The following is an 18,647-nucleotide window of genomic DNA, read 5'->3' as shown; positions in this document are numbered from 1 at the left end:
ATCAGATATTTCTTCCACTTCCACGGACGAATTCCTTGATAGGAAATGGTGTGTTACCTTAGGTAATTTCTCCCTGAACTTATCATCCTGCCCTTTCCTCTTTCTTTTCTCGCTGCCACTTAAAAGACGTTTGACGCTTAACTTTTCGACCACACACGTCACCACACGAAAAATGGTCAGTGACAGAAAAGTCACGTGACCTGGAATAATTTGTTCCATGATGGAATTAAGATACATTTTAAGCTGATACTGAAAAGAAAATAATCGTTTTTCATGCTTATTATGAATTGTCATTATTTTGCAATGCCAAGTGATTTATTTTAATTAGCAAAAAAAATATAAAATCGGAAATACGACGAGGCCCCCCTGGTGGCCGAGGCCCTGGGCAACTGCCCGGTTTGCCCGTTCGTCCGGTCCGCCCCTGTATGGATTGCTGTCTGTCCTTCAAAGCCTGCAGTTGTTGAGTCCATTTTGCTGTCACAGTCTGAATTTTGTCCCAAGTTATCTTTAGTCGCAAGACCGCGACAAGGGCTATCGTTTTTTTTTTTGCAGCCATGACCGAATATATCGCGACGTTTCTTTCACATTTGTCATCTTTCGTCTGGCACAGCCCAAAGGCGCACAGTATACGCCATAACCTGCCTATCGATGATCAGGTGCGACTAATAACCCCCCAATTAACGAATGGTGATTATCCAAGAGGCGTCTCATTGTTGAGTCAGCTGTGACTAAATGACATCGGAAAAAAATGTAGACGTCCATGGGTGCTTGTTTTAAGGGTGTGTATAAAGCAGCTGTGTGGGCGGAAGACAATGGATGCACTGCGAGATTTTCCAGGAGATAGAAGAATATCTACGACGGTGGATTGCAAATATTGGGCAATTGGAGTTGATGATAAATACTTCATAACACGAAATAGAATTTCAAAAGAATAATTTCCCATGTCTTCTGAACCTTATATAACATTTGATAGATTATACAACTTATAAATAATGGAATTAATAAAATTCGAAAGTGAAGTTTTTTTCGCTTGCCCAACCCCAGCAAACACGTCCATGTGGGGCCCACATGGGCTTTACTTGGGTTAGTTGGGCTTCAGCTGGGCATGGGTTTAGAGTGGGCTTTGATGTTGGGGCCCACATGGGCAACCCAGGTAAAATACACATGCTAAAACTATACATGGGCACTACATGGGTCCCAACTGGGCTACAATAAAAAAAAAAAATAGGCATATCTTAATTGATATATGACATGCTGGTTACTATAATAACATTAACAATGATATATATTTAACACTCAATTAGGGTAATGTGTTAGTATTCCATAATGAGCCTTAAACAATTTTAATGTAGCTTTACAATCTCTCTTTTTTATTTTTTACTTGAGTGTTTTGAGCAGCCACAGCTCAAGTTCGGATTTTGAGGTTTGTAGTGTAAAATAATTTGCACCAAAAGCAAAGAAAGCTCCTCCCCAAGAGCCGTTGGAAACCGTTGAGAGACTACAGTGACCCCATGCATTTGACTGGACTCTGGAGACCTCGAGAATCTTTGCTGGAGAGGGGAGACTGAGGCAGCTGCTACCACTTCAGAAGTAAGAACAACTACAGTCCTTGTTTAATAACTGTTTGAATACTATATTCTGTAGAAAACTATCATGGCTTAAGTGAACCAAATTTGGCAAGTTGGAGGGAGGTAACGTTAGTTATAGTTTCTACATCTAACAAGGCGAAAATGTATATTTAGCTAGCATTATGTCATCCTACTTTAACAGGCAAGCTCAATGGCCCTCGTTTCCGATATTGATGTTAAATATCTGAGTTTAAATGGCTTTTTCGACATTAAAGATATTTTGAATGGCTGACTTAGAAAGCACTCGCTAGCTCTAACTAGTCTTTGAAGGAAAGGAAATTGAAGCATTTGGCGGGAGTAGCCTAACTTTAAGTAGATACCTAGACGCTAATGCTAGCTTTCACATGAACTTTCATCCTATGCCAAAGTAGCAGGGTTGAGTGTGTTTTCCCTGTATTTCCCCACCCATGTTTGATTTCTTGTCCTTGACGTTCCTATTGGTTGCTTAGGCATAATGTATCATTTTTCATACATCTTCGGGGTACAGTGCCATGGGGGGTGTGGTTTTCCCACGCTAGGATCTTTAAAGTTCACTGTTGCCCTCAAATCTTTTGCATTGCGACTGGTTAGAAGCAGAGGTATGTGGCATTTAATCAATGCACTGTTCTTATTTTGTTGTTTTCTTATTTGGTAGTCTGAGTTTTATATACATGTAATGCCGTAACAATATTACAGCATTGTGTACTGTAGATTTGCTGTTACATTGCTATATGCATTAAAACAATTTAGTAGGCTACATTTTCTTCACGCTAGTGCAGTTGCAGGTTGAGTGGCAGCACGATGCTAACAAAGATATATAATATAGCATCAGTAAACGCGGGCTATCCAAAATGAGCGGTAACCCGCGGTGACGAGTCGTAAAAATATATATATTTTTTGTATGAATGTACATTATAGCCTATAGGACTAGGTCTTAGGTTAAGCCTACCTGTTTTTTTTTTCGGTCCGTTAAATGAAGACTTTAATAACGTTTTTTGAAATATGTTATACCTGCCTATTATGTTTGGGAAAGTTTCAATGGAGCCTCCACTTTGACAGACATCTTTATTAACTTTTGCATGCATGCTGATATAGGACGAAAACGGTAGGCATAGTCTAAACTAATAATGCTTGTTCCCCACGCTGAACAGCTGAGAATTTAACGTCATTGTACACGTTTAATGCGATATCTGTAATGGGATAACAGTTTTGCATAACCAAATACCCCTATGATTAAGCTAACCAAGAGCAGCCTGTTTTCTTTTTCTTCTTCTTCTTAATAAGTGGGTCGGGCGAGTACAATATTCTAGTAGTTCATATTTTCGGTCGAGTTGCGGTCGATCGAAAACGCCTGGCAACACTGAATAGCTTAGAGCTCCTGCGTCACGTGACTTTTGATTGTCGGGCGCCATTTTGGCAGTAAACATTACGACCGGCGCCAGCCTTGAAGAGTTCATACCGAGCGAATATACGTATATAACTAATAATAATAAATAAATAAAATATAAATTAAGGTTGAAAATGACAGCCACTTAGGTTGGGTACGTTCAAAAACACAAACTAGCAAGTTACAGATGCACTGTAGTAGCTACCCAAGATAATAAACAAACATGCTAACGTGACACTTCCGTACCTAGTCAAGCTAATAAACAAACAATGCTAACTGCTGAGCATTTAACGTCATTGTACACGTTTAAAGCGATATCTGTAATGGGATAACAGTTTTGCATAACCAAATACCGGTATGATTAAGCTATCCAAGAGCAGCCTGTTTATTTCTTTTTTCTTTCTTCTTCTTTATAAGCGGGTCGGGAAGTTGGGCGAGTACAATATTCTAGTAGTTCATATTTTCGGTCGAGTGTTTTACCTGGTCTGTTAAATTGACTTCATGGCTTGTTAATTGCTGACAACGTTGTCACGCGTTGCTGCAAAGTGACACTCATGAGCTCACCTCTGTAAAGTAAACGGACACACAGGTATTGTTCATAAGGTTTTACTATTTAAAGTTGAACTCGACGTTTCCGTTGATGGTGAAGTTTGACAGAGCAACAGGGAGGTCAAGTTTAGTAATTTTGGACGAAGGCTCACAATCGAGCCGGCTAGTTAGCCGTGTGAGCTACCATCTGTTTCAATGGGTTTTTTTTCTAAGCGCTAACAGCCGCCTACAAATAATATTCGAGACTTTCAGTTAAGAATTACAATACTCTGCAACATTCGTGTAGAACATAAACAACTAACCAAGTCAATTTAGACATGTAAAAAGTCGTGTAGATAGCTTAATTGACATAAAACATTGGCCACTAACTTGTCCCAACACGCCGCCATCTTGGTTCAAATTATCCTAGCTGTCAAAAAATAAACGTTACGTTGGTTGTCAATGGTAACCATTCAAGAGCATTGATATGGAACGGCAATTTAACGTTTCTACTTGGACTACGTCCAAGGTGTCCGGTTATATGAACTTAATGTACACCCCATTAGCCAATCAGAAAACAGTATTTCGTTCCAGAGGGAGATAAGTAAGGGATAACGGCCACGGAGAGCTGAATATAGTGCTGCTGCGATTACCAAGTCTATGTAATCAACCATGGAAATTAGTTAACTTGTCGTTTTACTATTGACCGCCTATTTATTGTCGGTCTCCCGTCTCAAACGGCTCACCGTAATGTTATTTAGGCTGAATCCCATTTCTCCCTAGCCTGGATACCAGCCTGAACTCCGCCCACAAAATTTTTGGGCTGGGAGATTCAGTCTGGAGTCGAGTTAGTTGGGAGGGTTTAAACGGCCCCGAAAAGTGATCTGACCATTCAAATTGTAAGGGCGGGCTTTATACGTTGATGGACAGATATAAGATAGAATACCGGTATACATCGAACAAAGATGGCGCCGTCTCGGAAGCTTAGTGGGACATATTTTATATGATTTAAGCTATCTACACGACTTCTATATGTCTACATTGACTCGGTTAGTTGTGTATACGCAAAACGAGTGTTGCCCAGGATTATAGGTCTTAACTGAAGCACTCTAGAGCATTATTGATAGGTTATGCTAACGCGTAGAAAAAAAAAACTAGCCTTGAGTGCTAATTAAGTAACGTGAGCAGGCATATCTCAACAGATATGACAGCGCATTCATTTTGAAAGAGGAACAGAGAAACGCGATCAAGGCATTTGTCGATTGAAAAGATGTTTTTGCCGTCCTTCCTACGGGATCAGGTAAAAGTTTAATCTATCAGATGGAAATACTACGTTGCTCTGATTGGTTCTAGGTATCCAATTCAGCGAAGAGGAATTTTCTTTCCTGGTTCGTTGAAACACGCCCCATAATCACAGCCCAATAGTCCGGTCTCAGACTCATATTCTGACTAGAATTATGAGTATGACATCGTCAGGCTAATTTCTCCCCCTACCCCTCCGTCTTTCCCCTTCCCCTCCGTTTTGCGCGTTCATGTGGCGGGGTAGGGCTGTCCCAATTCACGTTAAGACAGAGGGGTAGGGGAAGGGGAAGCGCTTTCTACCCCTCCAAACGGAGATTTTCCGAGGGCACACTTCAAACGGAGGGGTAGACTGATTTCCCTCAATGCATTGCGAACCCGTGATCATTAAAGAACAAACATCGCGCGAGTCCATTTAAAAATGTCGGAAACAGCAGGGAAAGCATCACACAAATGAAAGTATTTTCTTTGTAATTCATGATTTTAAAACTTGTTTGATGAAATGTTGCATTGTGTAAATAACAGCTGCAGGCGCCATGTTTGTTTATATCTGGTGAGTGACAGCTGTCGCTCTCCGGTAACGTAACAGCTGACGCTTCGTACTGATGACGTACGTAATTGTTGAAGTGCTATCCCAATTCGAAGGGCTAGCGTTTCAACCCCTTCGGCTACCCCTCCGTTTGAAAAAGCGAAGGCAAAGGGGTAGGGGTAAGGGTAGGGGTAGAGATTAGAAATGGGATTGGGCCTTACTATATATAGGCTACTATCATAGCACACACGGTTTGAAATCAGGCAATGGATACAGTATATAAAATATATCTTGCATTTGCTCAGTAATAATCAGCTTTATTTTGTTTTTTATTTTGTCTTTTTTAGAAATAATGGATTATTCTGAAAGAACTAAACGGAGGAAAATATCAGCCAGAGTGGAAGAACATTTTCGTTTTCTTTCAAGTAATTCTAACGTTGAATCACTAGAAGATGTTTTAGTGCATGATTTGATTGATTCAGAAAATGACACGTTTTATGATGTTTGTGATGACAGCGGTTTTGAGAATTTGGTGCACAATGCAGTAGATGAAAGTGAACATTTTTATGATGCTCTTACTGAAGTCGATTTTGAATATGAATATTTAGTTTCAGATGATAGTGACTGTGACTTGGATTTTGAATGTACTGACCATGAAGATGATACATGTGGGCTTGCAGAGTGGGCTGCTGAATTCAATATCCCACATACAGCATTATCTGCACTTCTCAAAATTTTACGACAGAAGGGCCTTAATGTCCCAACTGATGCTAGAACTGTTATGTCCACAGACCGATCATGCGAAGTAAAAAGTGTAGCTGGGGGGTCATATTATCACTTTGGAATTGAGAATTCACTTGTAGCAGAATTGGCATCGTTAGGTCATTTGGTAAATGTGACAGACACACTCACACTTAGAATAAATGTTGATGGATTACCCTTATTCCGCAGCTCCAACATGAGTTTATGGCCTATTTTGGCTAGGGTAAAGGAAATCCCAGATTGCAGTGTCTTTGTAATTGGTGTGTACTCTGGTATGTCTAAACCCTCTCCTGTGCAAGAGTATTTGCATGAGTTCATAGAAGATATGAAAGCAGTTGCACATAAGGGTATTAAGTACAATGGTGTACATTTCAAAGTGGCAGTTCCAGATGCATTCATTTGCGATGCTCCAGCCCGTGCATACCTCAAGTGTGTGAAAGGTCATACTGGCTACTATGGATGTGAGCGGTGCACTGTAAAAGGAGAGTATGAGAATAGAAGAGTTACTTTCCCTGAGTTATCTGCTGAGCTTAGGACTGATGAGAAATTCCATGATCAAATCATACTGGCTCGCCGCAAGGTTGTGTACTCTCTCCCTTGTTATTTATTTTGTACACAGATAGCTGTAGGTCTTCCCAACAAGGAAGTTACCTAGTCAAATTTTCAGATGACACCGCATTGCTTTCTTTATTCCAAGGTCCACATTCCAGTCATGGGCTAGCGTTGACCTCCTTTGTGAAATGGTGCGACAATCATTTTTTAGATTTAAATGTAGCCAAAACAAAAGAGCTCATAATTGATTTTAGGAGGGCTAAGGCAGAACCAATAGCAAGTGCCATACATGAGGGGGATGTGGAAATCGTTGATTCTTACAAGTACTTAGGTACAATATTTGACAGTGAGCTCAAGTTTCATATTAACACTGAGACAATTGTCAAAAAGGGACAACAGAGAATTCATCTGCTGAGGAAGCTAAACTCCTTCAGTGTCTCTAAAACTATTCTACGTAACTTTTATCAGTCTTTTATTGAGAGTCTGTTAACTTTCTCTTTTTTATGTTGGTTCAATAGCCTATCAGTCAAAGACAAGAACAGTCTCAGTAGCATTGTTAGAATTTCATCAAAGATTATTGGAACACAGCTAACTAGTCTGAGTGCTCTGTTTAACAAACAGGCAGTCCAAAAGGCTAAAAGTATCATCCGTCAGCCTGATCATGTGTTAGGTGGTGAATTTGCATTAATGCCCTCTGGGAGGCGTTACTATTCTGTCAGGGCAAAAACAAAAAGGTATTCTGGATCTTTCATCCCTACAACCATTAGATTATTAAACAAGGTTGTAGGGATAGAGTACACTACTGACAATTTGATTTACTGAGCGCTGTTCATCACTGACAGGACAGGGTGTTTGACTGTATGTGTGTGTTAACTGTATGTGTGTGTTGATGCATATGCATATTTATTTATAAGCTTACTATTTATTGTTGATTGATGGAGACTGTGACTGCAAACTTAATTGCCCACTGATGGGATTAATAAAGTTTTCTGAATCTGAATCTGAATCTGAATCTGAAAGTTATGAAGGGCACCAAATTGGAGTTTCACCGTTAAATGAACTGGGTGTAGGATTAGTGACCAGTTTTGTTCTTGATTATATGCATCTTGTGTGTTTAGGGGCAGTGCGCATATTGTTGTTTCTTTGGTTGAAGGGACCGCTGAGATGCAGGCAATCAGTTAAAATTCTCTCTGTGATTTCAGCATATATGTCCTCTCTCAGGCGACATATGCCCAGCAATTTTGCTAGGAAACCACGTTCTTTGTTGGAATTCAGTACCTGGAAAGCCACTGAACAACGTCAGTTCTTGCTCTACAGCGGGCCAATTGTCCTCCTCAATAATATTCCCAGTAGAATTTATAGAAACTTCTTACTTCTATCTGTTGCTATGAGAATTCTTCTTAGTCCTGCCTTATGTTCTCCTGAAAATTATAACTATGCAGAGGACATTTTGAAACTCTTTGTTAAAGATTTTGCGTCAATTTATGGGAATGAATTTGTTAGTTATAACATTTATTCACTGATCCACATTGCCCAAGATGCACGGAAATTTGGCCCATTGGATAATATTTCTGCCTTCCCCTTTGAAACTTATTTAGGTACACTAAAAAAACTTGTACGCCAGCCCCAAAACCCTGTCCAGCAAATTGTCAGGCGAATCCATGAGAGGCAGAATGTGGCAAGCCAAAAGAATATGTCCATTTCCTCTCCTCTAAGACAGCTCCACTTCTCTGGTCCAGTGATTGACTCAATGGGAACATACGAACAGTATAGATGTTACAATGATGGACAGACAGTAATCTCGTCTAAAAGAGGCAATGACTGTTTTTCTGTTGAGGGAAGGGTTGTTCTTGTGAGAAACATTTTGTCATCTGCTGGAACTGTGAAAATATTGTGTAATTTCTTTGAGAATGCCAAATCATTTTTCAGCTATCCTTTGGACTCTGAGCGCCTTGGAATTCTGTTTGTTTTAAATGTATCTAAATACTTTCAAATCATACCTGTGGAGGAGCTAAAAACAAAAATGGTTCTCTTACCATTTAAGACTGGATATGTGGCATTGCTAGTGTGCTTAAAAAAAAAAATGATTATGTTTATATTTTCATGTGGCATTGCCACTGTTGCACTAGTGTGCTTTAAAATATATTTTTTATATGGCTTTGACTGTCTTAAATGCAGCATGACTCTCCAGTACTTAAGGCTGTGCATTGTTTTCATGTCCATGTCTGCAATAATGCTATTTGTAACATTGCACTGTTTGGCTTAATAAACATCCTGAATGTTTTCACCTTTCCCTTGTCAGTTGGCTTTTTTGTGTAATGATGTGGATATGCCGTCTTGCTGTTTTCTTGACAAAGATAGAGACACACACACAAGAACTTGTATCTCTCTCACATAACCTTAAGGTTGAGAGAATGGTATGGCTCTTTTTGAAGTAATGGTAATGGTTTATGATTTGTAGTGAATGCATTACATAGACTTTCCTGTCAGTTAGATAAAAATCTGTATCACAAGAAGCACATTACAGAATAGGGATATTAGGCTTCTTTCATCTTTATTTGATAACTTTCGTTAGTTTACATTTCACCCCTGACTCAAGAAAGGCTAGTTCTTTAAGATATTTACTATTTTCAGTTATTCTCGGTGAGTATTGAGAATTCAAGTGGTATTTCCTTTACGGTCAATGTTTGAGAAATGTTCCCAAGTTGATCCTGAAGCTATGTTTTAACAGGCTCTGAGAGGGTGGTATAGGCAGCAGAAAGCCAAGCAGAGGGTCACTGAAAGAGTGAACCAGAGGATGGAAAGGAGGAGTAAGCGGAAGACCGGAACTCTGCTCAGGTAAACTTCCAAAAGATATTGCCCACCGTGATATCACACATACACACTCAATTCACATTTAGCACATTAATTCCACTCAATTTTAAAGGAGTGTTAGGAGAAGTAAGCCACAGCGTTACTGAGGAGGATGGAATGAGAGGATGAGAGGGAAAGGAGGAGTGAATGGCAGGCAGGAATCTGGAGAAGGGCTCCCCTAGTGCTCATAGAAGACATTACAGGTCTATTTAAAAATACCCTACAGCAGGGTTCTCAAACTCAAATTGCCGGGGGCCGACGACGATGAGCATACAGTCTGGTCAGTGGGGGGCCAGATTATTTGATCTGTTGGCTTGCCTATCACAATACTGCAGTGTATATACCACTTTTGAGTGTGGCAAATTTACCATGTGTGATCAGTGGTACACTGGTTAGTGTCGTTGAATTACAAGTAGCTGACCTGAGTTTCAATTCCTGGGCACTGCAAGACGCTCTTTGGATAAAGGTGTTTGTTATGGTAGCATTTTTAGATCACTTTGTCTTATTGATAGCCCATGACTTACATATACAGCAGTAATAGTGGGATAATGGCGTCATTGATAACTACATCTATATTTTTCCTTCACACATGCACATTTCAAAGCAAATGCTGTACTGCACCACTTTTGTGTAGTTGGTAACAAGGCTGCAAACAAACAAAACAAAGCAGAAAACTGAATAAAGTTTCAGCAGAAATTGGAATTATTTAATTTTATAAAATAAATATTTTTATAATAAATATATTTCAAGTGTACAATTTAATTTATCTGTAAAAATGCAGCATCTTTCCAACTATAGTGATCTAAAATTAATTGTTTACTGATATGCTGATCATTGATGGTGCACAGTCTGTTGTTATTCCTCTGAGCGACTTCCATGACAAACAAGCATGCTCAATTGCGTTTGCTTGTTTACACAGTTGCTTAAATACATCCTTGGCTGTGGTACGGCCTTGCAATTTTTTTTACACAAAGTAATTCCTCTGTCACTTTAAACTGTTTGTTAACACCACGGACAAAAATCACAAGCTGAGCATTATCATTTATGTCAGTACTCTCGTCCAGAGCTACAGAATGCGCACTGAAACTTTTGCCTTTGACACACAGCTACATTTTGACCGCCGGACTATACATTATCCCGCTTATTATTCGGTTACTTGTCAAAACGATAGAAGTCATTCCTCCAAAATACCTAGTTTTAATGATTTTGTTGTTCAGCTAAGAAAAAAATGTTCAGCTAAGAAAGTGCACTTTCGTTGGAGCTTGTAACCGTCAATTTTAGGTGAAACAAAAGTAATCCACTCAAGACTACCCGTATAGTTCAGTGGAAATCCGTTGTCTTCTCCCGCGATCTCCCTCCTCTTCTTCACCTCCTCTTTTCCACTGGTCTTATTTTCGGTGTTGGGGTCCTTCAAATGTCGACAGCTGTTGCAAAACATACGATCTCGAGCAGGGAATGACATTAGCTAATAATAATCATTAACACTAAAGCACACAGCACTTCTAGGACATCCCTGCTCTAACACTCTCTTGATCCACCCCTTATTGTAACTGCTTTGGGATGTTTGATACATGTTCTGTTGGCGGAGAATGTAATCCAGTTATGTTATCTGTATACACAAGTGACTGTCTTCCAAAGACATTATTGATGTGAGTTCAACTTCTCCTTTGATTAGAAATAATACAAATTATAAAGAATTTGTATTTCTTTCATCAGTAAATGTTTGAGACCTGTTCCCGAAATTGATCCTAAAGCTATGTTTTAACAGGCTCTGAGAGGGTGGTATGGGCAGCAGAAAGCCATGCAGAGGGTCACTGAAACCGTGAACCAGAGAATGGAAAGGAGGAGTAAGCAGAAGAATGGAACTCTGCTTAGGTAAACTTCAATATTACACATACACACTCAACTCACATTTAGCTCATTAATTCCAACCATTCTTGGGCATTTGGAACTTTGGAATTTTTAACCTATCCATCCTGAACTGTCAACTGTCAAATGTATTGTTTTATCAAAATCAAAGATGAGGCAACATTCAGATGCTGTTTAGATTATCTATCTCTCTCTGACTGTATGTTTATGTTGTTAATCGTTTGCAATGCAATCAGCTTTTCTCAGTTGACATGAATGTGTTCAATATTTGGTTGATTAAAATTACATACAGTACTGGGCAAAAGTTTTAGGCAGGTGTGAAAAAATGCTATGAACTAAGAATGCTTTGAAAAATGTAAACAATAAATGTTTATTTTTTATCCATTTACATCAACGTTATACTGCATCAGCAGGGTCTCTCCCAGACAAAGATTTCAAAGCAGACAGGGGTTTCAAAATGTGCAGTTCAAGCTCTTTTGAAGAAGACGTAGAGGATCGTAGACGCAGTGGTCAGCCAAGGAAAACTAAATGCAGCTGATGAAAAACACATCAAGCTTATTTACCTTCGAAATCGGAAGATTTCAAGCAGTGGCATCAGCTCAGAACTGGCAGAAACCAGTGGTACCCAGGTACAGACATTTACTGTCCGGGGAAGTCTGGCCAGAAGTGGTCTTCATGGAAGAGTTGCAGCCAAAAAGCTCTACCCCGACAAGGAAACAAGGCCAAGTGACTGAACTAAGCACGAAAACATAGAAACTGGGGTGCAGAAACATGGCAGAAGGTGCTCTGGACTGATGAGTCAAAATTAGAAATATTTGGCTGTAGAAGAAGGCAGTTTGTTCGCCGAAGGGCTGGAGAGAGGTACAATAATGAGAGTCTGCAGGCAACAGTGAAGCATGGTAGAGGTTCCTTTCCAGTTTGGGGCTGCATTTCTGCAAGTGGAGTTGGATATTTGGTCAGGATGAATGGTGTCTTCAATGCTGAGAAATATAGGCAGATACTAATCCATCATGCAATACCATCAGGGAGGCATATGATTGGCACCAAATGTATTCTGCAGCAGGAACATAACCCCAAACATACAGCCAATGTCATTAACAACTATCTTCAGCTTAAAGAAGAACAGAAAGTCCTGCAAGTGATGGTATGACCCCCACAGAGCCCTGATCTCTACATCATCGAGTCTGTCTGGGTTTACATGAAGAGACAGAAGAATTTTAGGAAGCCTACATCCACAGAAGATCTGTGGTTAGTTCTCCAAGATGTTTGGAACAATTTACCAGCAGAGTTCCTTCAAAAACTGTGCGCAAGTGTATCTGGAAGAATTGATGCTATTTTGAAGGCAAAGGGTGGTCACACCAAATATTGATTTAATTTAGAATTTTCTTCTGTTCCTTCACTGCATTTTGTTAATTTATGAAGAATTGATGAAAATAAACTGTTAACACTTCCATTTTTGAAAGCATTCTTAGTTTACAGCATTTTTTCACACCTGCCTAAAACTTTTGCACAGTACTGTATGTTTGTTACAAATATAGTATATCTACATGCTGTCCTGAAGGAGTGTTAAGAGAAGTCAGCCCCAGCATTACTGAGGAGGATGGATAGAGAGGATGAGAGGAGAAGGAGGAGTGAATGGCAGGCAGAAACCTGAAGAAGGGCTCCCCCAGTGCTCATAGTAGACATTACAGGTCAATTTAAAATAACCCTACAGACACACAATACATGTGAATAAATACACACACACAAGCACACGTTTTATATATATTAACAATATCATGTTCTGCCAACCATCTCTTGCATTCTATTTCTTGAGGATGCACAACACCTAAAATAAGTGGCGCATCTATATAACAACAGTCATGTCGTTAATAGAATATTATAAAAATGTAAAATGGTATATTGGTATATATATATAATGGTAAATAAATATAAACAGGTGATCTCCATACAAATACGGTAATGTTATGTTATTACTGTTCTTGTTGCTTTTGCTTTATCACATTCTTATTTGTTGCAATATCAATACTGTCCACGCAGTTCAACGTTTTTAGTCCATGTGCCCCCCCCCCCCCCCCCCCCACATGCCAAATGTGTTCATATGAGACAATCCTCTCAAGCCCTTAGATGTCTTTAGATCTGCTGTGCTACTTCATCTTATGCTATTCAATACTTAGTCATTTTAGAGGCTATGACAGTGGCGATAGTGGTTTTCTGCACTTAAAGCGCCTAAAAGCACCTTTTTTATGTTTTCGTGTATATAATGCATTTCTTCTGTGCATATAGCTAAAGAAACATAATTTTTCTGTCTATTTTAAGCTGAGCCAATGGCCCTGGGAACTGGCAAGAGTCTTATAACCATAAAGAGGATAGGAGACACTGCGGTGATGGTTGCTGCCAACCTTATAAAGCAGCTGTGCTGCAGCCAGTGGCAGCGCCATTCCTCCATCAACCTGTCAAGACCCTCACCTCCTCCAGTCCAGTTTCTCATCAGGTGAGACTTTTTCCTTATCTGCCCTGCTGATAGTCTTTGGATAGTGTATCTATGTACAAACCTGTTTTTAGTGTTGAAAGAAGTGTCCTGTATTTTGCAGATTTTGGAAAATAGCAATGAAATGATCATTTATAGCATTTCTGAATAACGTCATGTTTTTTTCGTATTACATATGACACATACATATGATTTAATAAAGTCAAAACTAACTGATCTGAATACATTATATTCATATATATTCATCACTACAAATGATTAGACTGTGTTTTTTTTTTAAGTAATACTATGCAACAATGTGACGCTTTTTGAGGTATGGTTTATAGTAGGCAAGTAGTTGTGGTACCATCCTCAAATATGTTGTGATAGCATATGCTCATGTGAAGGACCAATAAACACCTGTGTCTTCCCCACTAGCAATCCATATGCCCTATGTTGTTCTGTTTACTGGGCTGGAATACCCTGCAAATTGGAAGACAAGCTTTCACTGCATGACATTGTCAGCTATAGTGCCAAAAGACACGAGTAAGTGTGTTGGCAAGTGTCAATTGGGCTTGGGGGTTGTTTGCAAGATTTTGCATGCCTTTATAGGTAGTACGCTTACTAGATTTGGAACATAACTCCTTATTGCTGCTGTAAGAGGGAATATTTCAGCTAAATGGTATCTGAGATATGGTCTCAGATACTTTTGGCTTCCTCACTTGTGGCACTTAAGGCCGAAATATACTTCTACGACTGCGTTTTTCGTAGCTGGTCATATTTGTACATAAAAGATGTTTGTTTTTTTTTTTTTTAGATTTTTTATAGTTACAGAGAAATAGACACTGTACAATGAAAATAAACCTGTAATTGTAACTGTAAAATACGTCTGAGCGGATTTGCGAGGTGTCTGAGCCAGCTATCTAATGTTAGCATGCTACTACCCACAAGGTAAACAGCCCTGGGGTCTCTGTTGGCTCTCCAGTACGGTTAAAAAATGTGGGAGGTGCACGTCAGGCCATGGATAGGTGCTCAGAGAGGGTTTGCAACGTCGGAGAGGGCTCTCCGTGTCTCCGTAAACGGACGACCATAAATCTGCCTATACTTATTATGTCAATCTGAGACATTTGGCCTCGTTTCTTGCTGTTTGTATCTCCAGATTCTTCCAGAAGCTTGGGATCATGTGTCCACCCTCTTGATAGTGAAACCCACACTATAAGAAACTGTCCCATGTTTTCTCTTTTCCAGCTGAGATTTATATCTCTGGATAACCCAACTCCAACCTAAATATAGCTTTGATTAGGGGGCCAAACTGACCAGCAGGCCATAGAGTTCATGTCACTTGCACTCCCAGCAGTTTTTATGTCAGTTGACCAAAGATTGGCCGATATATGAGGTCACCACCTGTTTGATGCCTTCGCTGCCAAATTTGAAAGGCTGTAACGGACGAACTGTTTTGAAAACAAAAAAATCTACCAGAAGATCATCTTTGCCATATTTGTAGGGGGCAGTCCATAATTTTCAATGTTCCAGCAATATCCGTCTGTCGCAGGTAGTTCTGGCAAAAGTGAGACGAATGTTTAGGATCATTGTCCTCCTGGACAATAAATCCAGGCCCAGTAAGACGACTCCCAGATGGTACTCCCTGCCTCACTAGAATGTTGTGGTATACTTTCTTATCCATGATGCCATCAATTTTCACTTAGTCACCTGTTCCTGAGGCTGAACTGGCACCCCACACCATAATACTACCCCCTCCGTGTTTGGCTGTTGGCAAGAGTAACTCATTTTTATATCTCTCCCCTGCCCTCTGTCGAACATACACTCTTTGCTTGTTGCCAAACTGTTCAAACTTGTACTCATCAGTCCACACACTTTATACCAATCTTCCTTAGTCTAATTCTTGTGTTCTTTTGCAAATATCAGGTGTTTCACTCTATTTCCAGCCAGCGTCAAAAAGGGCCTTTATTGGAACCTGTTGCTCACTTGTTAGCTCCTTCACCTAAGCCATGTTCAAAGAGCAACATGTGCTTTAACACTACTTCTATAGGCTTTGAATTTATCCCAATTGGTGGTGTGGCCTCACTGACAACAACCTGATGTAACCAATCACTTAATGAGCATCACCATCAATTTAACCACCATCACACATGGCAATGATTACACAAGTAATTTGGCTTCTTCTGTGAAGGAACATGATTGTGTCCCACCGTATGATGCAATTCCTTTAAGAAATATTTTTTTTAATTTATTTCAAATTTGAGATCGACAGATTTGTAGGGAAAAAGCCATTATAAAACTTAAACACACAATACATATTAGGAGACATTGGATGTTTTTGTAATGTCTGTAATGTTCTTCAGAAAATGTGCAAAGAGCTACATGCGAAGATTGACAAAGTCGATGAGGAGAGATACAACGCAGCAGGCAAAGTGACAAAGGGAGCAAAAGAAGTGATTTTGTTAAAAGATCTAAAAGAAAATGAGTTTGCGAAAGATTGGCCAAAAAACTTGAACCTGTTGCTCACTCGTTAGCTCCTTCACCTAAGCCATGTTCAAAGAGCAACATGTGCTTCAATACTACTTCTATAGGCTTTGAATTTATACCAATTGGTGGTGTGGCCTCAGTGACAGAACCCTGATGTTACCAATCACTTAATTAGCATCACCATCAATTTAACCACCATCACACCTGGCAATGATTGCACAAGTAATTTGGCTTCTTCTGTGGAGGAACATGATTGTGTGACATTGACAGTGAAATAGGCCTAGCTTGTTTTTTGTAAGGAAAATGACCTACATCTCCTTATAATTGCTCTATTCTATGGATCTACTTTGTAGATATTTCATTCCTTTTATTGGTATTTTAATGCAAATTCAGCAAAAACAACTGAAAAGTCTTAAATATGCCAAGTGTTCCAATAATTTTGGCCACCACTGTATGTTACACATTTATCCTCCGAGATACGTCCCTATCTGTATATTTAAATTACAGATTGGTTTTGCACACTTCAATAAAAAAATGAATACAAATAGAATTTTCTTTCATTCCATCACAGCTAAGGAGACCAAACAAGTGCCAAAATGGCTGAGTAAGTATTTGTCCAACTATCCTAGAATACATATTTTTATGTTGTCTGTCATAAGTCTATTCATTCTTTGAATTTTGCATTAACCCTTAGACAAAAAAAGATGACCACAAGCCGCAAGCATCATCTGAAGGTAAATTCTCATGTTCGCTGAGAATCTGCTTCTGTCCACTTTTATTTTAGCAAACTTTCAGTGATGGAACCTTATATAGTACATTATAATAATCTTTATTGTTATCATTTTTGTAGTAATTGTTATTGTTATATTTTATTATAACCTGCAACATTAACACTGTTGTTACACAATTACATATTGATTTTGTTGAAATTCTAATGCTCAATGTTTTGTTAGTCACTTACGGATTCTCCTCTCTCTCTCAGAGCGTAATGCTTGCAATTGCTGAATCGCGGATTGCACAGGAAGAGATTGATCTTAAAGCTGCAAAGGCAGCATACCTGAATGAGCACTGCCCAGAGCTCTCTATTCCCAGTGGGGTGGAGGAACTACAGGTGGGGCAAGCTTGGGAGTGCCTTGGTCTTTTACAACCAGACTATTGAAAGGTTTAGTGTCTTTTCATAGGCTACTTTAGCCCCACCATATGATGCAATTCCAATTAGAAATTATTTTATACATTTATTTCAAATTTAAGATCAACAGAATTGTAAGGAAAAAAACATTATAAAGCCTCAAACACACAATAAATATTAGGAGACATTTTATGATTTTGTGATGTCTGTAATGTTCTTCAGAAACTTTGCAAAGAACTACATGCGAAGATTGACAAAGTCGATGAGGAGAGATACGACGCAGCAGGCAAAGTGACAAAGGGAGTAAAAGAGGTGATTTTGTTAAAATATGTAAAAGAATTATGTGTTTGCGAAAGATTGGCCAAAAACCAATGTTTGTATCGTCTCCTTAGGTTGAAGAGCTGAAGTTTAAGGTAGTAGAAATGAAGGGTATGAAGAAGCCAGCTCTGAAGAAAGTGCGCTTGTCCGCTGATCAGATGCTTCATGCTCTGCTGGGCTCCAAGCACAAGGTCAGCATGGACATGAGATCCCAACTGAAGCAGGTGAAGAAGGAGGTCAAGGAGGAGGTGAGTATTCAGTGTAACCAGAACCAGAACATGTGCCATCCAATTTTTTATATTATTATCCATGGAGGCTTGAACACATATATAAACAAAATCTCTCTCTCTCTCTCTCTCACACACACACACACAATTGAACAGCATGTGTTAAATCTTTCCAGGTTGTTGGTGACTGGCGTCAAAATGTTGATGATAAGCAGGACAGGAAGAAGATGTTTGAGGGCGCTGAGGCGTAAATTTGAGAGGTGAGTCGACATTAAAAATCAGGACATTTAGGTTATAGGGAAAGAGTCCATGTGTGTGATCTACTGATGAATGTTGTCCCAATAATTTAAGAGAAAAATGTTAGTCATCTCTATATATCTTTTTTACGTTTCTACAGCCTGACGAAATTGATTTCTGACACAACAGCATGGACAAAGTGAATGGCAGGAAGAAGATGGACTGGGGCCATTTGTACTTGTGTGACATGTTTTTTTTTTTGACAGAAACAAATACTGTCAATTTCTAAAAAATGTACTACATTTTAGATATAATAGGCATGTTACAGTTGCATACCATAATCATTAAACACTGGGTTTTGAAGAACCTACTGTTTGGGCTTTTTTTGTTTTT

The 18,647-nt window shown here is 39.3% G+C and overlaps 1 protein-coding gene across 1 annotated transcript; it reads left to right on the top strand.

The window, feature by feature from the left end:
• Window positions 1-13,791: 13,791 nt before the first annotated feature.
• LOC308368123 (troponin I, fast skeletal muscle-like) lies at window positions 13,792-18,620 on the top strand. Its single transcript, XM_080842202.1, has 8 exons — window positions 13,792-13,880; window positions 16,915-16,947; window positions 17,038-17,077; window positions 17,326-17,454; window positions 17,695-17,784; window positions 17,865-18,038; window positions 18,194-18,277; window positions 18,415-18,620. Exons 2-7 carry the CDS (start codon window positions 16,940-16,942, stop codon window positions 18,266-18,268), a joined length of 516 nt encoding a protein of 171 aa, XP_080698328.1. The 5' UTR covers window positions 13,792-13,880; window positions 16,915-16,939; the 3' UTR covers window positions 18,269-18,277; window positions 18,415-18,620.
• Window positions 18,621-18,647: the final 27 nt, after the last annotated feature.

The sequence above is a fragment of the Sprattus sprattus genome (assembly GCF_963457725.1).
Source record: "Sprattus sprattus genome assembly, chromosome: 7".
Classification (NCBI taxonomy): Eukaryota; Metazoa; Chordata; class Actinopteri; order Clupeiformes; family Clupeidae; genus Sprattus; species Sprattus sprattus.
This window is presented reverse-complemented; position numbering and strand designations above follow the sequence as displayed.

Bases quoted from the DNA above. Each gene is read 5' to 3' on its own strand.
- LOC308368123 (XM_080842202.1), top strand. The intron at 17,455-17,694 runs GTGGGGCAAGCT...AATGTTCTTCAG, and splicing joins GTGGGGTGGAGGAACTACAG to AAACTTTGCAAAGAACTACA. The intron at 17,785-17,864 runs GTGATTTTGTTA...TCGTCTCCTTAG, and splicing joins TGACAAAGGGAGTAAAAGAG to GTTGAAGAGCTGAAGTTTAA.